The sequence below is a fragment of the Poecile atricapillus genome, chromosome 1 (genome assembly GCF_030490865.1).
Source record: "Poecile atricapillus isolate bPoeAtr1 chromosome 1, bPoeAtr1.hap1, whole genome shotgun sequence".
Classification (NCBI taxonomy): Eukaryota; Metazoa; Chordata; class Aves; order Passeriformes; family Paridae; genus Poecile; species Poecile atricapillus.
This window is the reverse complement of record NC_081249.1, coordinates 90374309-90397577: the sequence shown is the minus strand read 5'-3', so window position 1 is coordinate 90397577 and position 23269 is coordinate 90374309. Positions and strand designations below refer to the sequence as shown.

The window sequence follows — 23269 nt, the reverse complement described above, 5'->3', positions numbered from 1 at the left end:
ACATGCTTCAATCTTTGGTTTTCAGCAGATATACAATTGAGAAGACTGTCTAGGTGCATAATCATGCAGGGGAAAAAAAGGTGTATGAAGCCCTTTTTATTTTCATGTCAGATCTTAAACTGTCAGCAATGTGAAGTAATTTATACTGAAAGATAATTTGAAAGCAAGGTATTATGTGAGGGAAGATTACAGTCTTGCATGCCACTTTGTTATTTCTTTTTATATTACTCAATATTTTTATGTACCGTTTGAATCCGAAAAACGAAATTGTGTCTTTTTTCCTCCTCTAGCTGTTGATAGGTTATGAAAATGGCACTATCGTGTTCTGGGACTTAAGATCTAAAAGAGCTGATCTGAGAGCTTATTATGATGAGGTAAGCAATTTCCATTAGTTCAGCAAAGCCATTATTCAGCAGTTTGCCATATGTCTTACCAAGCAGATGGATGTTTATCTAAAGACCTTGCTGGTTCTGGAAATACTGTTTGTGCTATTTTTTGGGGCAAATTACTGACAATAGAAATCAAAGTCTGAAATCTTTAGTTCTGGTGCTTTAGGCTCTCATGAGTGTACTGTAACACAGAATGTCCTCCCCTTCATCGTCACAAGTTCATCAACTTCTCTGTGGGGACCCTCAGTTGAACAGAGTCTAGCAAAGAGCTGACCTGAGATATAGCTACAGTAGGAATTATTATATAAACTTTACTGAGTATTTCTGGAACACTCATTGTATTGGAAGACAAATTACCTTGTACAGCTGTTGATATTGCCTAATACTTAAATCTGATTAAACAGTTTTCAAAATTATATTGTCATAGTTATCACACAGTTGTGTCTAGTCATTGGTAAGCAGCTTGTGTTAACCACAAATGCAGTTCTTGTCTCAATAATCAAGCTGCTTGAAAAATAGATACATTCCTAGTTATTATGATTTTAGCACCAGCCCTAGGGAAGAATATTCTTTGTTCTGCCAGTACTTTAAAGTTCACCATGGATGAATGTGAATGCAACTACAACTGAAGATAGAAAAGGACATTTTCTTTAAAGTGATCCTGGCAGTAGGTTTCCTGTAGTTCTCTTTCCTTCTTCATTTTGTCATCTTGCTGTGTATAAGGAGTGTATACACATTTATTTCCCCTCCAGAAAGCAATTTGAATGCATATGAGTTCTGCAGTCTTTCAGGCCTGCTGCAGAGACACTTTAAAACTACTCTGAGCTTCAAGGTTAAGTTTCTGAACATCAACATAGCAAATGTTTCCAAGGACAGAGTTTGAACAGGCCAGCGCTTAGGCCTCCACACATGCCCACTGAATTGTCTCTCAGTGACGGTCTGCTTTTGCAAACACTTGTGAAATTGCACCCTTCCCATTACTTAAGGCTGAACAACTTTTTCCTTTTACAGGTCCCCTCAGGAAGGTTGGGGGTGGGGATGTCTGTTCACCCACAGTTCTCTCTTATACTCAGAATGGGATTACATGAAGCAGGATCTTAATGCTGTTTCCCAGCATCCTATTTTTTTTTTTTTTTCATTTTGAGACAGGATGGGTGGGTGTTGAAAATTTCTCATACAATTTAGAGTTTAGTTAGTTAGTTTAGAGTTTAGAGTTAGTAGAGTAAACTCTACTGCTTTTTCAGCACTGTTCTCAGGAACATTTTTTTTCCTTTTAAGTCCCATGCTTTCCTCCTCAGTGGTTATTTGCTGTGTCATTACTCCACTTTACGCAACTTGTGCTAGCTTCTTATATGTGGAAATACTTGCAAGATTCTTATTTTGATTTTAAAAGGATTGTGTGACTAGCCATTTTACTTTATTCCAGACTTTCAGGCTCCATGTTAATAATGTTCCAGACCTTCTAGAATTCCCTTAGGGAAGCCACTACTCTTAGGGAGTCACTGAAAAGGGTTCCTTTTTAAATCCTGGGTTACATAGGTTCTGTGAGTCAAAAATTACTAGTTTGGCATGTACCACTTGGTATTTAGCAGCAACCCTAATTACCAAACCTAAACCTCACCTTATGGATTGGCCGCATAAGATCACAGTCCAGAAATCATTGTTCCTGCTCCCCTTCACCGTGCTATCTGGACTGGTGGAAGGCCTCTGTGCCCCACCATGTCTGACCAATCTCTCAGTATTGTTCTGGCACTGAGCCAGAACAGTTCCAGTTGCAGGGTATTTGTGAAGTCTCAGAAAAATTCCTGTAAGTGTTCTGTATCTTCATTAAGTACCAAAGTGCCTCTTTGCATGAGTTCTGAATTAAATTAATTCACCCTTACTTTTCTTACTATCATTATGATTTTCATCTTCTCGATGGTTATGTGCATGAGATATTGAGGCTCTTCCAATCAATGCTCCTACACAATGCCTTCTGTAAAAGGTTTTCCTTCCAAGCTCTTTTACAATTTCCTTCAAAAGTCTATTTCTATCAAGTGGTATAAAAAGACAGCACATAAACAAGACAGATCTTTCAGATTATTCTCAAGTTGTTACTGATAGTTGGCAAACCCAAAATCCAGCCACCTTCCTGTGCAGACTTTGGAAGTTTGTGTCAACTCCCATTCAGAGCTGTCTGAAGCAGTCATCATCTTTCATTGGAACACATCCCCAAAACGAAGACACAGAGTTCTCAGAGGTATTTGCCAAATGACAGTTTCCTACCTTTGTCTAGCACCGTGCCACTATGGAAATATCAAATCAGATGTGGCCCTTGCTGTAATGGTCGTGGCAGTACTACCAACACAAAGGATTTTTGGCTTTCAAACAGTAAGATGCGACAAGCATTGTTCTTGTGCAAAATATGGTTAAAAGTGGTACTAAAGACCCTCAGTAGTGAAGGTTTGTGGTTGGGAAGGAACTGAAATTATGTTAGGAATGCTTAATTTTAGTACATGACAAGTATGAGAGAAGATGGAATGTGTATGCAACCCACGTGGGTATTGCAGAAGGAGAAACATACCCAGTCTGGAGTGAGATACTTTATGTGCATATACTGTGTTAACATTCACATGAGTCACCCACCATGATGAACTCCTGTTCTAAGCAAATAACTGCTCCTTTTGTGTGTGGATGCTAAAGAAGTAGATCAGAATCCTAGACATAATCTAGCAGAGAGAAAATTCAGGACTTATTCAGGACCATCTTTCAGAATTACTCATGACTCACAGCTGAGAGCTCCAAAAGCCTTTCTGTTTTTCTTGCCCATTTTGTGGCAAAGTCTAACGGGTCAGTTTGAGTTGCTGCTATGCCAGCTGTCTGTGCCATGATAATCCCACCTCAGCTCCACTCCACAGGAGTTTTATGCTGGCAGGTGGCACCTGGTCACCGAGAGGCAGTTTAGCAAGCAGCTTGGTACAGTTTTTAGCTAGTCACTAGCTCCTGCTCAGACACAGTCAGTGACTATAACCATGTGAAATGTTTCTAAGTGTGATAACACATCAAAACCAGATTCAAATTTGGCATGATAGCAAGCATGAATGAGCTCATGTCAGAATTAATTTGCATGAGGATAGACATGTCGTCAGTGTAAGTGAAGCAGCGCTCCCCACAGAGCTAAAGTTGTTCTACCTGAGGGCAACAACACTGGACTCTGCATGAACCATCTTTCTGTGTTGTCTTTTGTTACTTCAATTCTAGTTTGGTTTCTTCTGGTTATTTAAGAGGAATTGTGTACCAGCTCTGTCTCTGGAAGGTAGAAGTTTGAATGATACCCATTATGTCACCAAAAAACAAATACCTAGAGTTCAGGTTTTTTCAGCTTGGTTTTTTACATCCTTTTTGGCACAACTATTTTAGTAGTGTGTTAATCAAGTATTCATATACAAGGCATGTCGGATTCCTGTTAAAACATCTGGGTCATCTTAATGCAGACTCATTTGTGGCTCTGCTGACAAGCCCCAGGGGCTGAGTAAAGCTTAGGTAAAGGGTCATGGCCCTTTGGTTGATTTCTTCTTCTACTCTCTCCAGACCATAAGCTGTAACCAACCATAACAATCAATATGATTAAAAGCGGTAAGCCAACAGGGAGTTTTAAATAGTGACCAGTAGCTCTTAAGCAAAATTAATATGAACAACAGCAGGGCTGACTTATGAATACCCAGGCATGATGCTAAGTCATTTGAATAAATCAGGTAAAGGTCTATATGCAATTTTAAGTGCATGCAAGGCCTTAGCATTTCCTGGGTTGAAAAAAAAAAAACCTGGAAATTTATTGAGATGCATTCAAAAATAGATCTATTTTATTTACACTGACATAAAATTATATTGTGCTTTTTGATACTTAGCAGTGAACATTTCTGGAAGGGATATGGATTCAAGGGAGAATTCTCTGAGTTTGTGCTTCCGTGGGGAGTGTGTGAGAAACTGTGGCATACAATGAATGTTATGTCAGAACATGTCTTTTGTTAGTTTCCATCACATACCAGGGAAATTGAAGGACTTATGCCATTATCCTTTCTGATAGTTTGATGTAACTATGGATATTTTCAGTCAGTTCCACAAATTATGCACAAAATACTAAGAATGGTGTATGTAACATTCATCATGTTGTACTTGTAGTATGCACAAAAGAGTGCAATATTCCTCTTCTCTGATGCACTATCTGTTCCAAAACTATCTTTGGACTTTAGAAAAGAACCATCCAATTGTTGATATACCATTAGAATAATATAATCTGAAGTCATACATGAAAATATCATTAATGTAAGCACTATATTCCATTGCAGTCTCAAGTTCTTCTTTCACTTCTGTAGGCTATTCATTCTGTTGCTTGGCATCATGAAGGAAAACAGTTCATGTGTAGTCACTCTGATGGCAGCTTGACCCTATGGAATCTGAAAAGCCCTAACAGACCATTCCAGACCACAATTCCACACGGTAATTCTGATAGTTAAAATGTGTAACTAAGAAGCAATACAGTGTTCTCAATGCTGTTTGCTAGTATGTATGTTTATTTAATTTTTCCTTGTAGCCCAGATTTTACTTCTTGCATAAGTATTTTGATCTGAAAAGTAGCTGCAAATTATTGTAAAATCAGTAACTTAAATCAATCTTTTTATTTTAGTTGGTGTCATAAATACCTCTTTCTGATTAATACTACTCTGATGTCTTATCCAATTCCTTTCAAGAATCTACTGCTGTTCTGTGAGACCCTCAGGCTCTGGGATTTTCACATTTCTTTCTTTCATAGTTTGTACTTACGGGCTTTTATGAGCAATTGTCACAAAAAATTAATGTTTGTCATGGGGGGAGTACAAGGCTTCCCAAAGAACTACAATGAAGAATTTAAAGGAGCCATAGTAAGAGATGCCTGTATCTTTGATGGGTGGGACTTTATATAAAATTGCTTCCTGCAAATTAGGTTAAAGAGTATTTCCATTACTTTACTGAGAAACCTGACTGAGAGGGAGGAAGAAGAGGAAGTCAAGATCTAAGTAGCCCCAAAAGGATTTAGAATTTTCTTAATTTACTTCTGTTTTACCATTTTTAGTCATAGAATTTTACAGTGTCAGAAGAGAACTCTCAACCAGTCAGACAATCAGATCAAAACAGGCCTGATCTGATAAGTAAACTCAGGACACTGGGCACTCAAACACTTCCAGCAAAAAATTGCACAACCTCTTTGGGCAATATCTTTTGGTATTTAATGACCCATATGGCACAAATTTTCCTGTTAATATCTAACCAGAATTTTCCATGCCACAACTTGTGTCCTTTATCTCCCATCATATCACTGTGCACCTCTGAGAAAAGTCTGGATCCATCTACACTGTATTCTCCAGTCAGGCTGTTGTCAAAGGCAGGCATAGACTTTCCAAGGAAACAAACCCAAAATGGCTATTTTGTTAGTTTACAAGTGATTTTCTCTGGAAGAAAGTGCTGAGCCATAGTTAACCAAGAACTAATGAATTTCAGTTGTATGCTTCATTTAATTTTATCACTCAACTAGTTACACTCCAACACATGTAATGTTTTGTCAACAACAGGAATTAAGTCAATCTAAGAATGGCTTAGGAAAAAATTAAGCTGTTTATGGTCTTTATGTGTTCTGAAAAGAAAAGGCATATAATTAGTCTGATTCATTCATTATTAGTTAAGTGTCATACTCAGAAATCTGCATGGTTTATAGATGTCTTTGAAGTGTGTTCTATGGTACTTTAGATGTATGTGGCACAAAGACATGAGAAATGTAATTAATTTAGACAAATGAACATTTTATGGAAATAGGAGCTAATCCTCCTAATCTTTTGTAGCTTTAAAGTTCCCTTTGTTTGTTCTTATACAGTTGTTTCAATGTAAGTTTTTTCGTTTTATCTTTCAAGTTCATATTTTAATAGCTTTCATGTTCTTTCTTTCCTTAGGAAAAGTTCAAAGAGATGGGAAAAAACCTGAATCTTGTAAACCAATTCTTAAAGTAGAGTACAAGACCTGTAAAAACAGGTTTGTTTTTAATTCTGTAATTAACTCAATATTACATTCCTGAGTTCCTTTTAGAATATTTTCCTGCTTTCTTTTTACAAAGGTATTTATTATTATTTGCAGATACTAAACTTATAATGTAAACTTATATGTACTATGTAGACTTACGCTTGTCATGTTGGGTTTTTTTTAATACAGTGAACCATTTGTGATATTTTCTGGTGGATTGTCATATGATAAGCCTTGTCGAAGACCGAGTTTAACAATCATGCATGGGAAAGCAATTACAGTTCTTGAAATGGATCATCCTATAGTTGATTTTTTAACTCTTTGTGAAACCCCATATCCAAATGGTGAGTTTATTGGGAAAAATACAATTATGGAAAATATAAATGAAGTTATCTTTCCTCATATGTTAATCCCATCCCAGGGACTTCCATCCTCATATTTGTCTTCATCTCAAGAAAACTACATAATTGAAAGTACCTGGAACTTGTTTGCATTCTCAATGTAGGAAGCAAGTAGGGAGTGGACAGTAAAGCATGCAATAATCTTCACTTTTAGGATTGAAACTCATACTAGTGGCTACTGTGAGAAAACATTGCTATTAATCAAAGATAGGTGCTTATATTTCTGAAATTTTTCATCATTAACAGCTCAGTAAATTATGAAAATTAAACTATCACTTACCTGCAAAAAGGTTCTTACACCAGCATGAAATGAACTGTAAAAAGTTTTAGGTTTGCTGCATACTGTGGGGCTGCCAAGTTCTGAAATATGTTGTCAGAAAGTTCCAGAAAATAAATTAAGAAAAGCTGAAAATCAAAAAGGAACTAACTTTAGCATTTTAAGCCCTCAAGCAGAAAAGTAAAATCTTACAAACACAGCTAAACAAAATACACATTAAAAACACTTAGTAAAGTGCAAAAATTTAATTTTCCATAATCAGAGTTGCTTTGGGCCTGCATTTAACTGTATCAAATACTTCCCAGTATTTAGGTTTTGTAGCATCTTCCCTTGATCAGAGACCAGCATTTGAACATTTTGGTTTAACTTGTGTTATTCATAGCCTAGTATAAAAACAGGCCACAAATAATGTGCATTCATAGCAGGACTGAAAGGAAGATGAATCAGTTGCTCTCATTTACTCGTCCTTTTGGCATCACCCATCTGAACACTTTATTCTGAGCTTGCACGTGCTGGAATGATTTGCTGCTGTTGAAAAGAAAGTCATAATGTCACATTTATATTTCTTTTAATAACATCCTATGTAAATGAATATATTCTCTGCATCAAGGAAAGCATTTATTTGTCATCTTATTTCTTCAGTTTTGATAAATAAGAAGAGAATTGTATAAAAAACCAAACCATATAATCTCCTAAAGAGTGTGTGGGGGGAAGGGGCATTTTAGTACCTGAATTGAAAACAGCAGATTTACAGGATTCATAGGGAATATTCCCCTTGAATCACCTCAGAAATGGGGGTATTGTGTATCATGAAGTGTCCTACACAACCTGTTTCTGAAGAGCAGTTGTACATAGTGGAAGTATTGCTTTTGGACAGCAAAAATACTTTTTCTGTATAACAATTGGATTTAATAATGCAATGATACACACAACTTATTCATATTCTACTTCTTTCCTTTCATAGCATCATGCTGGCATGCTATAATGCTCCAATTCTCCTGCTTTGTGTGTTTGTCAACATTACTATCCAAAAGTAATTTCTTACTTCCTCTCTGGCCCTAGTTTTGAGCTATGTCTGGTTTGTGCATTTGTGCATTTGTCAAGGGTTTATACCTCAAAGCTTCTAATATACTGTGAAAGTTTATAGAACATAAATATTGCTTACTTGCTTAAAATGGCTGATGGGAGAACTCCATGTCTTTTACACTTGATTCCTTGCTTACAGAATTTCAAGAACCCTATGCTGTAGTTGTGCTTTTGGAAAAAGATCTCATTGTTGTTGACCTGACACAAAGCAAGTAAGTATAAAGTTTTATATGAAGTTATTTGTGTACTTAACTGTCCAGTAAGTTACCATAAAATTCTAAATAATTTAACTATCCAAAATTATTCACTCTTGGAAATAACTCCTGCTAAATATTTACTTCCACCTTAGGAGCTAAGTTCAGCTAATGAACAGGATTCTTAAACTTTGGAATAAATCTAAATCTGCAGTCTCTTCAGCACAGCCCTCAAACATTCATTCAACACCAAAGTTAATTAATATTTGAACACATATGTGATTTGGAAATAATATTCAACAACTACTTTCATGTGTGTCCAGCCTCAGTGTCTTAATAAATAATGGCATTGTTTTATATGGATTTACAGAATTACTTCATGATCCAGTTGCTGGTTTAAATGACAAATAGTTCTTTCATATCAGAATCAATGTTCCTATCAAAGAGGAACTCTACATCATGTAAATCATAATCTAATTCTTATTTATTTTGTTCTGCCTCCAACACTACCAATTATGGACATCCACATTCACACGGGTATAACAAGGAACAGATTTTGCTGTCAATGTATTGAAAAATGTTAAGTGAATCATATTCAGATCTCACTTACTTTAAAGAGTAATTCAGATCATCTCAGCAGTGTAAAATGGACAGAACTGAAATTAGAACCCAATTTCCTATATTTTTCAATTGTGAATAAATTTGTGTAATGTGCCAAAAGTGAGGTTTTCCTCCTTATCAAGCTGTTCAAACTGATGGAAGTGAGAAATAAACTGAGATCTTCTCATCTGTTATTGCATTTTCATTGTATAATCAGAAGTCTACCAACCCAATAAGCTAAGATGTTCAATATAAAATCCACAGTTGTAAAAGTAGTTTGTAGTTCATAGTATATATCTTATCCATGAACCTGAAAATTCTGGAAGATGTGTCACTTCTCTATAAATAAGATTTTGAGATGTCAGAAAAAAATTAGTTCTTATTCATTCATAAAGGTAGCTGTATTAGCCTTAGGGACTGTTTATGTAACAAGAGGATTCTTGTCAAAGCAATTGAATTTTTATGTTCTTATTTGGGTAACTACACATTATTACTGATATTAAAAACAATACATAAGTTTGAATAAATAATGAAAAAAATATATTTAATTAGTAGTGATTTTACTTAGATTCTATTTACTTAGTTATATACTTTAATATAAGAATATGTTTTATTCTATGGCTCAGTGTGTCACAGTGCTTCTAATAAATTGTCTTCCTTAACTAGTTTTCCAATCTTTGAAAATCCATATCCTATTGACATTCATGAGTCACCTGTTACCTGCACAGAATATTTTGCGGACTGTCCTCCAGATTTGATCCCTGTACTCTATTCTGTAGGAGCAAAACATAAAAAGCAAGGATACAGCAATAAGGTAAACAAAACAAATATTCTTTTTTTTAACCAAAGGAACTAGATGTGTAGCCTATGTTTTTGTAACATCTAACCAAATTATTTTTGTTTTACTCCTTTAATAATCAGTTTAGCAGCCTGATTACAGTCCAGTATTTGTCCCTCAGAAACATGACCACTTAACGAGAACCATTAATTACCATTAGATAGGACTTCATCATTAAGATGCTGGAGTTATTCCAAATCAGATTGTTTTAAAGGAGAGCCATCAGTGTACAATTCAAATTTGTATGGATAGGTTCTCTCTATCAAAGAAAAAGGTGAAAGCATTATAACTGAAAGGCTTCTGCAGAAGAGGTTTAGTGAGAGTTGACACCATCTGCGAGATTTGTTGTTAAAAAGGGATAATAATAATTATTTTACTGAGCTACCAAAGTCTTACCATAATGCTATAGAAATAAGACAAGCTGCGGGAAGTAAAAGAAGAAATACAATTAATTTGTAAATTTCAAGCTTTAAACTGGATTGTATTTTGGCTAGAACTAATCCATTTTAATAAAGAAAGTAGAAAAAAATACTGGGTAAACAAGTCAGACGTCATAAATTTTCTATTCAAATCGACAGAAGTATTGTCCTTGGAACTGGCTTGTTTTCCATTTACTCAGAGAATGAGCTCTCTCTACTTCTTTTGCATCTTGTCTCACAAAAGTACTTCAGAAAATATTCTCATTTCTCCTATTGAATCTACCCTTACCTCATACACTTTGCACACCTACTTGTGTTCCCTGCATCCTCTCTTGTCCCTTTGCTTTATTTGTGCGTGTACAAATGCACACTCTGGGGGCAGGTAGTTGCTCATGTGCCAGACACCCATTTCTGTACCCACAAGCATCCACACAGTTTGTGCTCCCTGTTTTTCTCCACCCCCTCATACTTTGCTCACATCCTGAGCCACTCTGCACATATGTCACCCTCTACATCCTGTATCCTGTATCAGGCTTTAGGCATGGGGCAGTGTTCTAGACCAAGAGAATGGGAATCTTGCCGTTACTAAACAAAAGGCAAGGGAGAGATGATATCTTATATGTTCTGTAAAAGTTGTGTTCTCTTATCTCATGGCATCATGCTGTGATACTTGTTTCTGGGCCAGCTTCCTCAGTGGTCTTTGTATTCAAAATAAATTCTTGGTCTATTCAGTGTTCTATGGAATCTCCAAGAGAAAAGCCATCTCAAAAGACCAGCAGAATAATTTGTTACTCCTCCTCATTCCTGTTTTAGGTTGATGAATGTTAACTGTGCAGAAATATTTTAAAAGCATAGAACATTAGTTGATAATATGTCATTAAGTTTCCAAAGCTTGAACTGATGATACAAAAATGTTAATAAACTGTAAAAGCCTTGAATTACACATATTTTTGATCTTTTACAAGTTGTATTGCTTTTGGGGGAAGATGTTGTCTACTCCTGAATTTAAAAATTAACCACGTTCATCAGAATAAGTTGTGATCTCTGTACTTTCATTTGTTTAGGAGTGGCCTATCAGTGGTGGAGCATGGAACCTTGGAGCTCAGACATATCCTGAAATCATTATTACAGGGTGAGAATGAAACTGGGGATTGGTACTTTTTAAGTATTTGTGACTTCTCCTTTTGGTTGTGGGTTAGATATAGGTAAGAGTTGAGACTTCACTGCTTATGCATTTCCTGGCTCTTCACTTGAGTAGTGTCACCACAGAAATTCTTTTTTGCTGTAGAAAGCAGAAATTTGTACTCAGGGATGAGCTACCATTAAGAATGACCATTTGAGGCCTCAGTGTTAGAGAGCAATGCTTGTGCAGGTGGAGTCTTTGGAAAAAAAAAATAATCTATTGCAAGAGAATAGTTTGGCCTTGAAGGTCACAGAGAATAGCTTCAAAAAGGAAAGCAGCTGTTGTTCTTTAGATATTGTCCCTTGGCCTTTTGGGGACTCTCTACCTGGGGACAGTTTGTGAGTTAATTTTATTATTCAGCATTAGTGAGGGGGTGGTGCACAGGGATGAATTTCAGCTTGTGGGTGGAGAAACAGAGCAAAAAGGCCTAGAAAGGCTCAGATTGCGGTAGGAGCAATGAGCAGTGCCTGATGGACTCCCCAGGGATCATACTGTAAAACAGAAACTATTCATTCATCTAAGATGTATGATGAGTTTTCCTCTGGTCTCAGTCATGTAGCTGATGAATTGTTACTATCAATGATACTAAAGACCTGATTTTAAAAAGAAGGTTATGCAATAGTATGAGAAGTGATGAAGGAATCATTCTCATTGTAAACAGAAGTGTCTCCGTTTCCCAGCTTTACTTGAGGTATTTAATGTTAATAAAAAGAACACAGCTGTGAAGTATCAAGCAAAATGAAGTTACATTCTGCCCTTTCAAAGTTCACTGTACATGGCAGTTTTAGAGTGCACAGGTTTGATGCTGGCCCACTGCAAAGCCAAAGTGCTGTAACTGAAACTCAGGGAACTCAGTCTGGGAAGTAATTTGTTCTTTTTGCAATCCTAAAATTCACCAGGGGCTTAGTTCTCTGCAGGAAATGCATGAAGAATATTTTGTTAACCAAATAACAAAATATTTTCTTATAGTAAATGTGTATGTCTTTAACATATTATCAGTAAGTTATAGAGAGTTCCATAAACAAAATCAATTCTTTTTCTGCTTGTACTTATTAATCAATGAAAGTAGATGATGTTTTAGAATTGCAACTTGTTTTAACACATTTAATTTTTATATTTTTTTTAAGCCATGCAGATGGATCAGTAAAATTTTGGGATGCTTCTGCCAGTAAGTTTCTAAAGTTCACTTTTACATAATGTTTACAAATCACACAAACAATCATTTATATATAAAACAGGATATTTAACGGGTTGAGTAGTAATAGTTGGGCTCATATAATTAGGACAAAGGGGTGAAGTTAAGAAAATGTTTATTAAGTTATGAGAAAAAATGCTGCTAATGAGATACATTAGGCAGAAAAAAGTGAATAATAATAACTCAAGGTCCAACATACCAAAATCTATAAAGGATGAAGTGTTGTTAAAAAATCCCTAGGGCACATTCTTCTTGTTTGTATAGAGGAGAGGGCTCAGATTTAACATTCATTTCTAGTTGTCATGTCACTTCCATACTGAGTACAATAAAGTCTTCTTTATAGCTAAGTAAAAATAAAATACTAAAATACATTCATATATTTCAAAACATAGTCAATCTGGTGAGGGTGGAAACGACCCAAATATTTTCTTGTCTAGTCTCAATTCCCAGGAAATAATTGGGAACTATTTCCATTCATCCTAGCAAGAAAAATCTTCAGAAAATACTTGTTTCATATAATCTAGCTATAACTACACATATCAGCAACCAGCATTTTCCCCTACAGAAAATATGTATGGTATTCCTTAGTAAAATATATTTATTAAAATGCACGTACATTTTGATGGAAATTTAAAATATTGTGCTTCAAATAACTGATGGCACCAAACTTCCTGTAGAGTTGCCTTGTATTCTTGTCTCATTAGTGGTACAGGGATGTCTGGGTAATATCTCTCTTTTATGAAGTATTAGTGTGTTAAAGAAAAGAGAGTGTGAAAGAAAATTCTCTAGGCATAGAGAGATTTAATATGATCCTAATAACCAGTCTGTAATAGGTGCCAAGATCATGAGATACGGGATACTTAAAATACCTGCTAGTTCCACATTGTGACACAGAATTGAAATGATTAATATTGCTACCATTTCCAGCCTAGTATGGGGAATGTTGAGAAGTTTTTAATGTTAGATAAACCTGATGACTTTGTCAGGTACTTGCCTTTTTGCTTAATACCAAATATTTTCACTCAGAATGGACAAGGAGAAAATGAGGATTTTCAAAGCCTTATTTCACAAAATATATTTCATGTATTAAATAGGCACAGCAACTGAACATGGCCATGGGTTGTTTTTTTTTATTCTGTAGCTTGTCTGTTTGGAAATGGTGGGGAAAAGAAACATGCTGCTAAGAATTTACAGCTTCCACTGTCTTCCAGTTATGGTGAACACCAGTCATCAAATAACATGGACAGTTTATCTGCAAAACCAGAAATTTTTGAGAGCTTTAATATGAACAAAAGTACGATAATTAATTTTATTTAGAGAAGTATAGTGAGACATTAGACTTTGTCTTGTGAATATTTCATTTTTAATAAGAATGTGCAAATACAGGCTCTAAAGTTAGGGTGAAACAATACAGACTGGTGGAAGACCCCAAGGCATTTAGTGTATATACTGCACAGGAAGCAGTGTGCTAGTTATTCCTTCTATAACTCTGGCAGAAATGGGGAAAGAAAAGAACCTCTCATAGGGAATATAAGCATAAGCCAATCAATGCTGCAGTAGGAAACTTTCTTAACATTAAAAGCTGAGATGATCATGAATATTTACAATCTCTTCAGCATTACTAGTATATTCAGTGCATCTCTGATGTCCTGGTCCTAGTCCTGCTTTTCAGGGCATGTACTGTGTTACTCATACTGTACTTGGTACTCTTTATTTACAAGGTTTTGATTATTACAAAGTTTTATTATGTATTTTATTTACAAGGTGTTAACCTTGTAAATGGAGTTTAATGGAGTTTAAAGTTCATTTTAGATTCCCTAGCAAACATAATATCCTACTTTTGTGCCTATTTGAAGGCACAAAATACTTTGATTTTAGACATCTTTTAATTGTGTCATCTTGTGTCTGAAAGCACAGATCTGTGAGGGACAGGGACTTGCTGGGCCACTGGAGTTGTTTTCCATATGTATCTTTATTCAAAAGATATTGCTAGTTTTTTATTTAGTTGTGCAGATAGGACCCAGTAATTCAGAGCAGCATAGAGAGTCTGTACCCTATGATTCTATGATTCTTCCAGTCATAATGTGCATGGACCCATGATGCCTGATTTGAAGTGCCACTCTAGATTTGCTACTGGCACTAAGAGCAACCTGAATCCTCTTTCTTTGCCACAGAGAGCAGGAAGAATTATGTATTTATTACAGAAGCACTTTCTGTAATTTGTGAAAATTCAGAAGTGCTTTATGTGCTAAAACTTTTTAAAACATTAGAAACTGTATATGCTAAACCTCCTGGAATATATCTGCACTGACAAACAAAAATGTATTTTTGCTGTGTTCATCATCTGGTTACATAACTAAAGCACTGTCCTTTCATCTTCCTGTTGCTCTTGTTACACAAGCTGGCCATGCTGAGCCACCACAATTACACTGACATTAGCAGCAGCTTTGCCTACATGGATATGCACACCTTTATAGGTGCTGGGCCTGACTGACTTTTTCTAACCTTATGCAGCTACTGATTAATGCCACTGAGAAACTAAAAGTTTTACTACTTTTATAGTAAAAACAGGGAAGAATGTGAAACATAATGGGGTGAATTGTCACCCCTCCTTTGCCTTTGGAATTTGCTGCAGTTGAGTTCAAATCTTGACAAAAGCTTCTGGATATTAGGATTTTTATATACAGGTATAAATATATATCTACTTGTTAGTCAAGAAATTCAAAACATTTTTGAACTCCCATTAATTCAGAAGAATTTTGTGTTGACCAGGCCACCAGCATGCTTTCTTAATGTTTTCTCTTGAATTGCCATACAGTCTCTACATTCTATCAAGACCATAACCTCAGACAAATGAAATCTTAATTTCACATCTCTTTAGGGAAGTATCAATATTATCAGAGCCTCTCTATAGCACTGATTATAAGCCTAATTATGGACACAATGATTTACACCTTTGGCACCTTTCCCCAAAAAGTACTAAGAAGTATTTCACAGACAAATACCCTTTTGAGAAGTATTAAATACATGTCTTACCAGTAATGTTTACCAGAATAGTATCTGTATTGTTGTCCTGATTTGGACAGTTGTTTAATACACATCTTTTCCTCTTAGGATTTCCTAAGTTTCCTTGTTATGCCACAACTGAGAAGAAAGTGGGAACTGAGGAATTTTTGTAACTGATTTGCTTCATGTTAGTATTTTTTATATGTTTTAATATATTCCAGTTACTCTACAGATGTTGTATAAACTAAAAACATCAAAGGTCTTTGAAAAACAGAAAGTGGGAGAAGGAAAAGCAACAGCTGAGATTGTGGAAGAAGATCCTTTTGCTGTTCAGATGATGTACTGGTGTCCTGAAAGCCGAATTTTCTGTGTGGCAGGAGTTTCTGCGTATGTGATTGTTTACAGGTTCAGCAAACATGAAGTAAATACTGAAATTGCAGTAAGTACTCATTTCACTCTCTTAGATTATAATTTCTAAATCAAATTGCCTTGCTTCATCTGTGCTCAAGTACTTAAATAAAAATAACAAGCAGTATAAATACAGGTTTAGGGACCCTTTCCAGGGAAATCTTGATCCTACTTCAATTACTGACAAAAATCTGAGGGTTTGGGAATCTACTCTCCACTTTCTTTTTGCATTAGTAGTAACATACAGTGCAGCTTTCAGACATGGTTTGCTTTTAAGACTTTATGATACAGTAATCTCTGTTGTATTTACCTAAATTGTTCTAAAATTACATTTTATAATTACATTTTTTAAATTGCATATAAAATTGTCTGCTGTATGTTTTTATCAGTTAATGTAAATTGTGTACGTGCACAATGCTCTTTTTAACTTAAGTATTTCATCTCTTTAATTTCTGTTCTTAAGGAGACTGAAAATTATCAGTGGGTTTAACAAAACAAAAAGAGTTGATCTTTTTCTGGCTTACGCTGACGTTGTTTCCCTAAAGATGGAAACTATATGAAATGCCAGCTTATTTGTCACCTTCCCTGATTATAGTTCTTTTCCTCTTCACACTATTTTAATGCACTTTAGAAAGTTCTACTGTGGCAAAAACCTGTGTTATTTTTGGCCTGTAGCATGTGCCATTCTGTATAGATATTCATTACCTGTAGTTCTTCTGTTGTTTTCCACTCTTTTCTCCATCCCTACCAGGTATTTATTAAGCTGCCTGAATGTATCATTTCAGGAAAGGTTTAAAACTGATGAACAGTAATTTCACGTTACTGACCAGCTCATGTATAATGCTGCTAAAATTACTCCATTTCAGTATTCTTACACTGTTCCACAGCAAGTGCACCTTTCTTTTATTATCTATAATTTAATGTCTTTTTTCCCTGTCCTTCACTTTTTTGGCTGAATGGCATCATTACTGGTATTTTCCAAAGTGTTATGTATAATATGTGCAATTTAACAGTTTCTCAGATTTCATCTGTAATTAATAAGCATTTTTCTCTGAATATTAAATTATGCAATCTTGGTGGCATAGTCACAGAATTCCCCTGGGTTTTGTGCATCTTTGAAATGGGTCTTCTCTCTTGTTTCTGCATTTTTGCTGCTTGTATTCAAGTCTTTGCTCTAAATGATGGGAGGGGTTTTTAATCAAAAGTATGGAATTTTTTGTTGGGATCTGCACCTGACTAGGCTGTGTGTTTTTGTCTATAATGAGTCTGAGCTGGCCAGTCTCAGGATTTCTTTGCTGCCTGAGGTACATAGCACTTTGTGTCCTTCCTTATCAGCCAGACTGAACTTATCTTGAGTTCAGTCTATAAATCCCAGCATTTTAAGGCCCCCACATTGGTTTGACTGCCCTATGTCAGTGTCGTAATGGTTTTGCTGTGGTAAATGGGAAGTGTGGGGGCTACCCAAAGGTTGCTTTGTGTAGTGAGGAAGTCTGCAGCTGAATATGCCTTAGGGGCAATAGGCTGTGCCCGGGATTTCCTCAAAAGAAGTATTATTTGCATCATTTCATATCAGATTTTGGAGACAAGGAGTATGCATGAGACAAATTCTCCTTCATATCCAACCTTGGAGTCATTGCCATGCAGTTATATAAAAAGCATTTGATGCTGTTATTTTTATTCTCTTATCTGAGTCCATCCTGTCTCAAAAGGATCTATTGATTAAACATGATCACTTTCTCAGTGAGCAGTCTTTCCTCAGTGAAGGTCCTCTTCAAAGCTTTTGAGAAGAAACATGGGAAAAGAGTTTACACTCATTTGAATGTGGAAGGAGGAATCAATAGTCCTAGTGATGAGATCCCCCAAAAATATCTTTACTCTGTGTCAAAATAAATCGGTTCAACATTTCTATAACCCTCCTAAGGTCCAGTGCAAGCAGGGACAAAAAGATAAGAAAAAATCACAATCATGTTTTCAGCCTGAATTTTTCCTTCTCTCTTCAAATATGCAACAGCTAGAACTTAACAAAATTAATTTTAGTGGAAAAAGGAATACACGCAGAAAAACGTTGAAAGAAGAGTGATGCACTTCTAACATGGCAAGCAGAACATACTCTTCAACAGTTGCTCCAGCCCTGCATAAAGATTAAACAGCATTATAAATTGTTTCAGTCAGCTGCAATTACTTCCAGATTAGATTTTCCTGAACTCAATATTTCACTCATTAGTCTGAAGGCAAATGTTGTCTGTAGGTTTCTTTAACTGATTCAGGCCCAAAGATCCATGGATGTTGAAAGGAGAAAACAAAAGTGAAATTTTGAGAAAGGTCTCTCTCTCCTGGTTGAACAGAATCACTTCTTTCTGAAACCTTGAGTGTTTTAGCACAGTGGTTGAGGAACAGGTGACCCTTCAGTGCTACTCACCTTTATCTCCAGATTCTCATGAAATTTAGCTATTTTTTAAATCTTCATTCTGGTACAGATGATGTCTCAATGGAAGATCACTAAGATTGAGATTGCAGTATCTACACTGCAATTGCTTCTATTCCTTTCAAAGTAGTAGCGCTGAAAGTACTGTTCAGCTAGTAATCCCCAGATCTTGTCTCTTTGAGAGCTGCATCTTGGTTTTCATTATTTTCAAAATGAGGATTTCCTTGGGCAGCTCATAAGGTAGGAAGAATTGTTCGGTATTTATTTAACTAGATTTGAACTTCCTGTGCAGTTCTTCCCTGGAGTCCTTCAGTTAATATTTCCTGAATTAGTGGAGAGAATTGTAGGGTGGTTTGGCTTCTTTTTCCATTTATAGAGAGGCCAGAAGGAAAGCAAAAGGTAACTGGTTTGAATTTGCTTTCTAGAATCCACCAAACTCGTGTTCATTCTAAGGAACACAGAGCTGTCTGTGCTGTAGTCTCTGATTTCCTGGCCCCCACCTATGCACAAATGAAGGTCATGTATCAGTATTATTCACATTGTCAGGCTTATCCATCCTGGATAAAACTTGTCTGGTAGAGACTGTTGTACAAGTAATCATGAGGCTGAGTTGTTGATCCTTCTAGTTCCTATCTGATGTTGCTGTGTACTCCGTATAAATAACAAATTACAGTATTCTTTGCATGCATATTATAATAATGAATGGGGGTTATTTTTTTTTAAAAAGGCATACTGATATTTATCTGAAAGTAACAGAACTTTCAGCAGCTTTCCTTATGAAATGATAACTTAGCTTTTTATTTATTTAAGTCATTAGAGGTACGACTTCAATGCGAAGTAGAAGACATCATTACTCCTGAACCAGAAACAAATCCTCCATTTCCAGATGCCTCCTCCCAGCTTCCTTCTTTAAAGAGCCTTTCAGGCAGTACCAACACTGTAACATGTGAAGGAACGATGAAGGACAGTATCCCATGTCTTAGGTAAGTCTATGTCATTGTTTAAATATTGATCTTTCTAAAAAACATTCTTATCTGTTAGTCAATCCATCGATTCCCAAGAAAAAGAGATTAGTTGTATGTAAGTGACACAAAATGAGAAAAAAACAGAATAAGAAACAAAGTAATTAAAGCAATCAACAAGAGATTTTAAAAGGATAAAAGTAATTGTGAAGATTATAAATTGTTACAGTAAAGGTTTGACTGTCATTTTCAGTGTGACCTAGGAGTAAATCTTCAAGGAATTTCTGAGGATAGTTCATGATGAAACTTCCATAAAAGCCAGCATATGCAAAGCTTTCTCTCCTTGATTAATTTAACACTTAATTTTTATTTTTTTTATGTAAGAACTGTATGTGTTTTATGATGTTTAAGGTATCATTTAAGTACATTAAACTGTGTTCGTACTTATGAAACAATCTTTAAAATATACGGTTATGAAACAGTCACACTGTGTGGAAGTGTATATTTGTTTAATCTTTAGAAAGAAGCAAATTGTTTTCTGCTAGAGTACATTGTCACTGTTTTGGAGTAGATTAATATGTTCTTATTAATAAGGCGGATAATTATGGATTTGAATAGTTTAAAACAATAATTCTGTACAAAACTCTATAAACTGTAATTTTCCAGCAATTAGAGTGCATTGCTGACAACAATTGCTCTCATTCTGATGACTTCATTATTATTTGGGTCTAATTATTTTTAAATCTTTTAAATGCCTCTGTTATTTCAAAAGCAGTTAAAATGAAATTTCCTGATTTTGCAGATACTTTGGGCTGCTTGGCTCCTGAAAATGGCATTTAAAAGCAATATTGTGATATTGTCCTTGTAAAATTAACAGTATCTTTTGGCATTCTGCTCATTTGTCCACCTCATTCAGTCAGACAGTTGAACTTCAGACCTCAGTTTAATCATTAATTTGAGCTATGAAAATCAACAGAAGAGGCAGAAACCAGTTACCAAAAAAATCCAAACGTGAAATCTATTTATGACATTGATGTCAGGAAGAATTTCATCATTTCACTGGCTAAGATTTTTGCTTAAGAAATTCTTACTTGATTTTGTCTGGGAGAGAGGAATTGTTGATGTTGGAGGCAGAAAAGTTGTAATGAACCACAGAAGTTCAGCTCGTTAGTTTTTTTTGAGAGTTTTCTTAACTCAAATAATCTCACATTAAGCTGGCTAATAGATTTTTTTTCCAATTTTACACAAGGTAACTGTAATCTTATTTTGACTGAGAAGAGATTTTTCGAAGTCAGATTAATTATGCCACTAGAACTACTGGCACTCTGCTACATTTAGATAAAAAGTATACTTATATATACTATTATCCTTCTCAGAAAAGACATACAAATATCCACGCTTTTCTCCCAAACTTTGGTTTGGTCCAGAGGCTTGTCTGTCTAAGAAATCCTGATCTAAGCAGAATTATGGTGGTAAAATGAAAGTAGTGCTGAAAACACAGAAAAAAACTGTGAAGACCAGGGTGATGCTGTTGACATTACATGCAAGTCATTCAGGTGGGCAGTAGGACAGAATGTAAAATAGAGCAATATTAATGTAAAACTGCAGCCACCTGCACATGGAGGGTGAGTGCACAGCTTGAACTATTGATAATGCACATAAATTTTTACATACATGCTTAACTGGCTCCATTATGTTTATTTTCATATCTGCTTTTCAACATTGTTACAGCAAATGAATGGCACTCCACACTACATAATTTTTTCTAGCCAGAAGTCAGAATGACTGAATGTGTTTGTGTCTGTGAATAGCTACTAGGAAGAAAGTAGATGGAGGGACTGAAGTAAAGAAAACTTGGCATTTTTCTGAAATCAAAAGTAACTGTTACCAAGAGAGGCAGGCAGCAGTACAGAGTAAATACTGTTCTTGCTTCTTTCAGAAGATTTTGCAGTGAAATAGGCAGCTGTGATAACCTAAGAAACCAATGGATTTGTGATTATGGAGATAAATACTTTTGATGTAAATGCTGTTATCATAAAGCTGTACCCAGAATGTCAGTCTTTGTTCCTAGACTTCTAGTATCATCCCAAAATTAGGTCAACCAAGGGTTTTGACAGTAGCTTCAAGTAACTCCAAAGTGATAAGGAACTGTGAATATCTTTTGAAAAAAAGTAAAAACCAAAACTTTGCGACAATGAAATTCAGTATAGCCTGTAATGTCTACATTCCTTCTGCTCCTTCTGCTACTCCTGCAGTCTGCTTAGGCTTTTATTATAAACACTTCAAATAAAAAGCCATCCAAAACAAGGTGCAGACCTGAATATCTGCATTACTGTTCAAGCAGGATGGTTAGGGAAACAAGGGAAGTAGCTCAAAGATTCTTGAGCAGGAAGATGTCACAGAAACATGGAAATTACAACCTTAATCATGAAATCCGAAATTATTTTACTCCATTATTATAGTCTTTCACCACCTGTAGTTTATTCTATGCTTAGAGAAAATCCCTGTGAAATAATATTCATTTTTATTAAAGCAGATCCTCAAATTTGCAGTGAAAAATATTGAGAGGGAAAGGTGTTTGCTCTTTTCCTCTCAGCTGACAGCAATCCAAAAGAAAACTTAGGAGGTACTTCAAGTTCTCCAATTTTTTCAGCATGCCATTAAAAACACATTGGAAAAGTAATGCCACATTAAAAAACATGTTTTGAAGATCAGAATTAATTCTGCAGACATTGTCAGTCTCATGGTAATTTGTTTAGAAGTAGGAAAGTATAAATGCATTGCTTTCACAGATACTTGTTGGAACAGCCTGCTTGCCTCTTGTGTTCTCCAACACCATCAGTTTTCCATTAGAAAATATAGATGGAAAGCTCAACTGAAAGGGCATTAGACTAATTCCTGGTTCTTGGATTTCATTTACCTGTTCTATATTTTCCTAGCATTTTTAAGGGCAGGAGTTGAAAGCTGAAAATGGGGTGCAAGATGGAAAGACCACCTCTACTACGCCTCTTAAAGGTTTATCCACAGACATTAGAAGTTGAAGGGCTCCATCACAAACATATTCTGAAGGACTGTTTGTAAAATACTCAGCTTCTGCTTGCTGTGAAGTTTCTTTGAAAATAATACATCTTTACTGTATACAACTCATGTCTGTAGTTTCAGTTTATCCTGGTCTCAAAGGACCCTTCTCCCTTAGCAGCTTGAGTTCACAGATGTTCACACCTTTGTTCTCAGCACTAATACTCCTGGGTAATCCAGGGCTTGCTTCATTAAGGTTATGAATAGCATCACTTCAGAAATGCTCATGGATATTTATCAAATGAAGAAAGAAAAGGGCAAAGCTTTAGTGCCAGCAGAACAGGTCAGAAATTGAAAAACTCTGAGCAGACGTTTGCTGTTGCTAGAAAACAACAATACAAAGCTATTGCCAACTGTAGTGGGTTGAGCACTCGCTGAACTGCACTGTCATGTCTTTCCTACGACAAGATCCAAGCCAAGTGCCTGATTACTGCTCCAGACAAATACACATGAAAGGTCTGAAGAGTACTACTGGGAAAAGAAATAGAACAGTGAGTGTGCCAAGCTGCTGTTCAGGAAATGCATTTAGAGAATAGATGAGGAATGACTTTCTCATAGACTGCCCTATTTTATGCCTGTGTGCAAAGGGGTGCACACAAGCACTCTCACCAGTAACAGTACAGTGAAAATGCACTTACTAGTGGGTTTTACTTGTAAATTACTACTACAGCATGAATGTACTAATGACTAACATGAATGCATCAAAGTATTGCTATTATTGCATAATGATTTCTTTCAGCATATCCCACATTATTGTACCACTCAAAGAAGCACATAA

General features: G+C 35.7%; 1 protein-coding gene across 5 annotated transcripts in view; it reads left to right on the top strand.

Moving 5' to 3' along the window:
- STXBP5L (syntaxin binding protein 5L) overlaps nucleotides 1-23269 on the top strand; it is a 182619-nt gene that overhangs the window by 105648 nt on the left and 53702 nt on the right. For all 5 annotated transcript variants that reach the window (XM_058857936.1, XM_058857944.1, XM_058857968.1 and 2 more), the window contains exons 7-16: nucleotides 291-374; nucleotides 4745-4868; nucleotides 6353-6431; nucleotides 6609-6763; nucleotides 8323-8395; nucleotides 9644-9791; nucleotides 11299-11366; nucleotides 12545-12585; nucleotides 15840-16057; nucleotides 19262-19434. In XM_058857936.1, coding sequence (XP_058713919.1) covers nucleotides 291-374; nucleotides 4745-4868; nucleotides 6353-6431; nucleotides 6609-6763; nucleotides 8323-8395; nucleotides 9644-9791; nucleotides 11299-11366; nucleotides 12545-12585; nucleotides 15840-16057; nucleotides 19262-19434 — 1163 coding nt within the window. The remainder of the gene's footprint in view (nucleotides 1-290; nucleotides 375-4744; nucleotides 4869-6352; nucleotides 6432-6608; nucleotides 6764-8322; nucleotides 8396-9643; nucleotides 9792-11298; nucleotides 11367-12544; nucleotides 12586-15839; nucleotides 16058-19261; nucleotides 19435-23269) is intronic.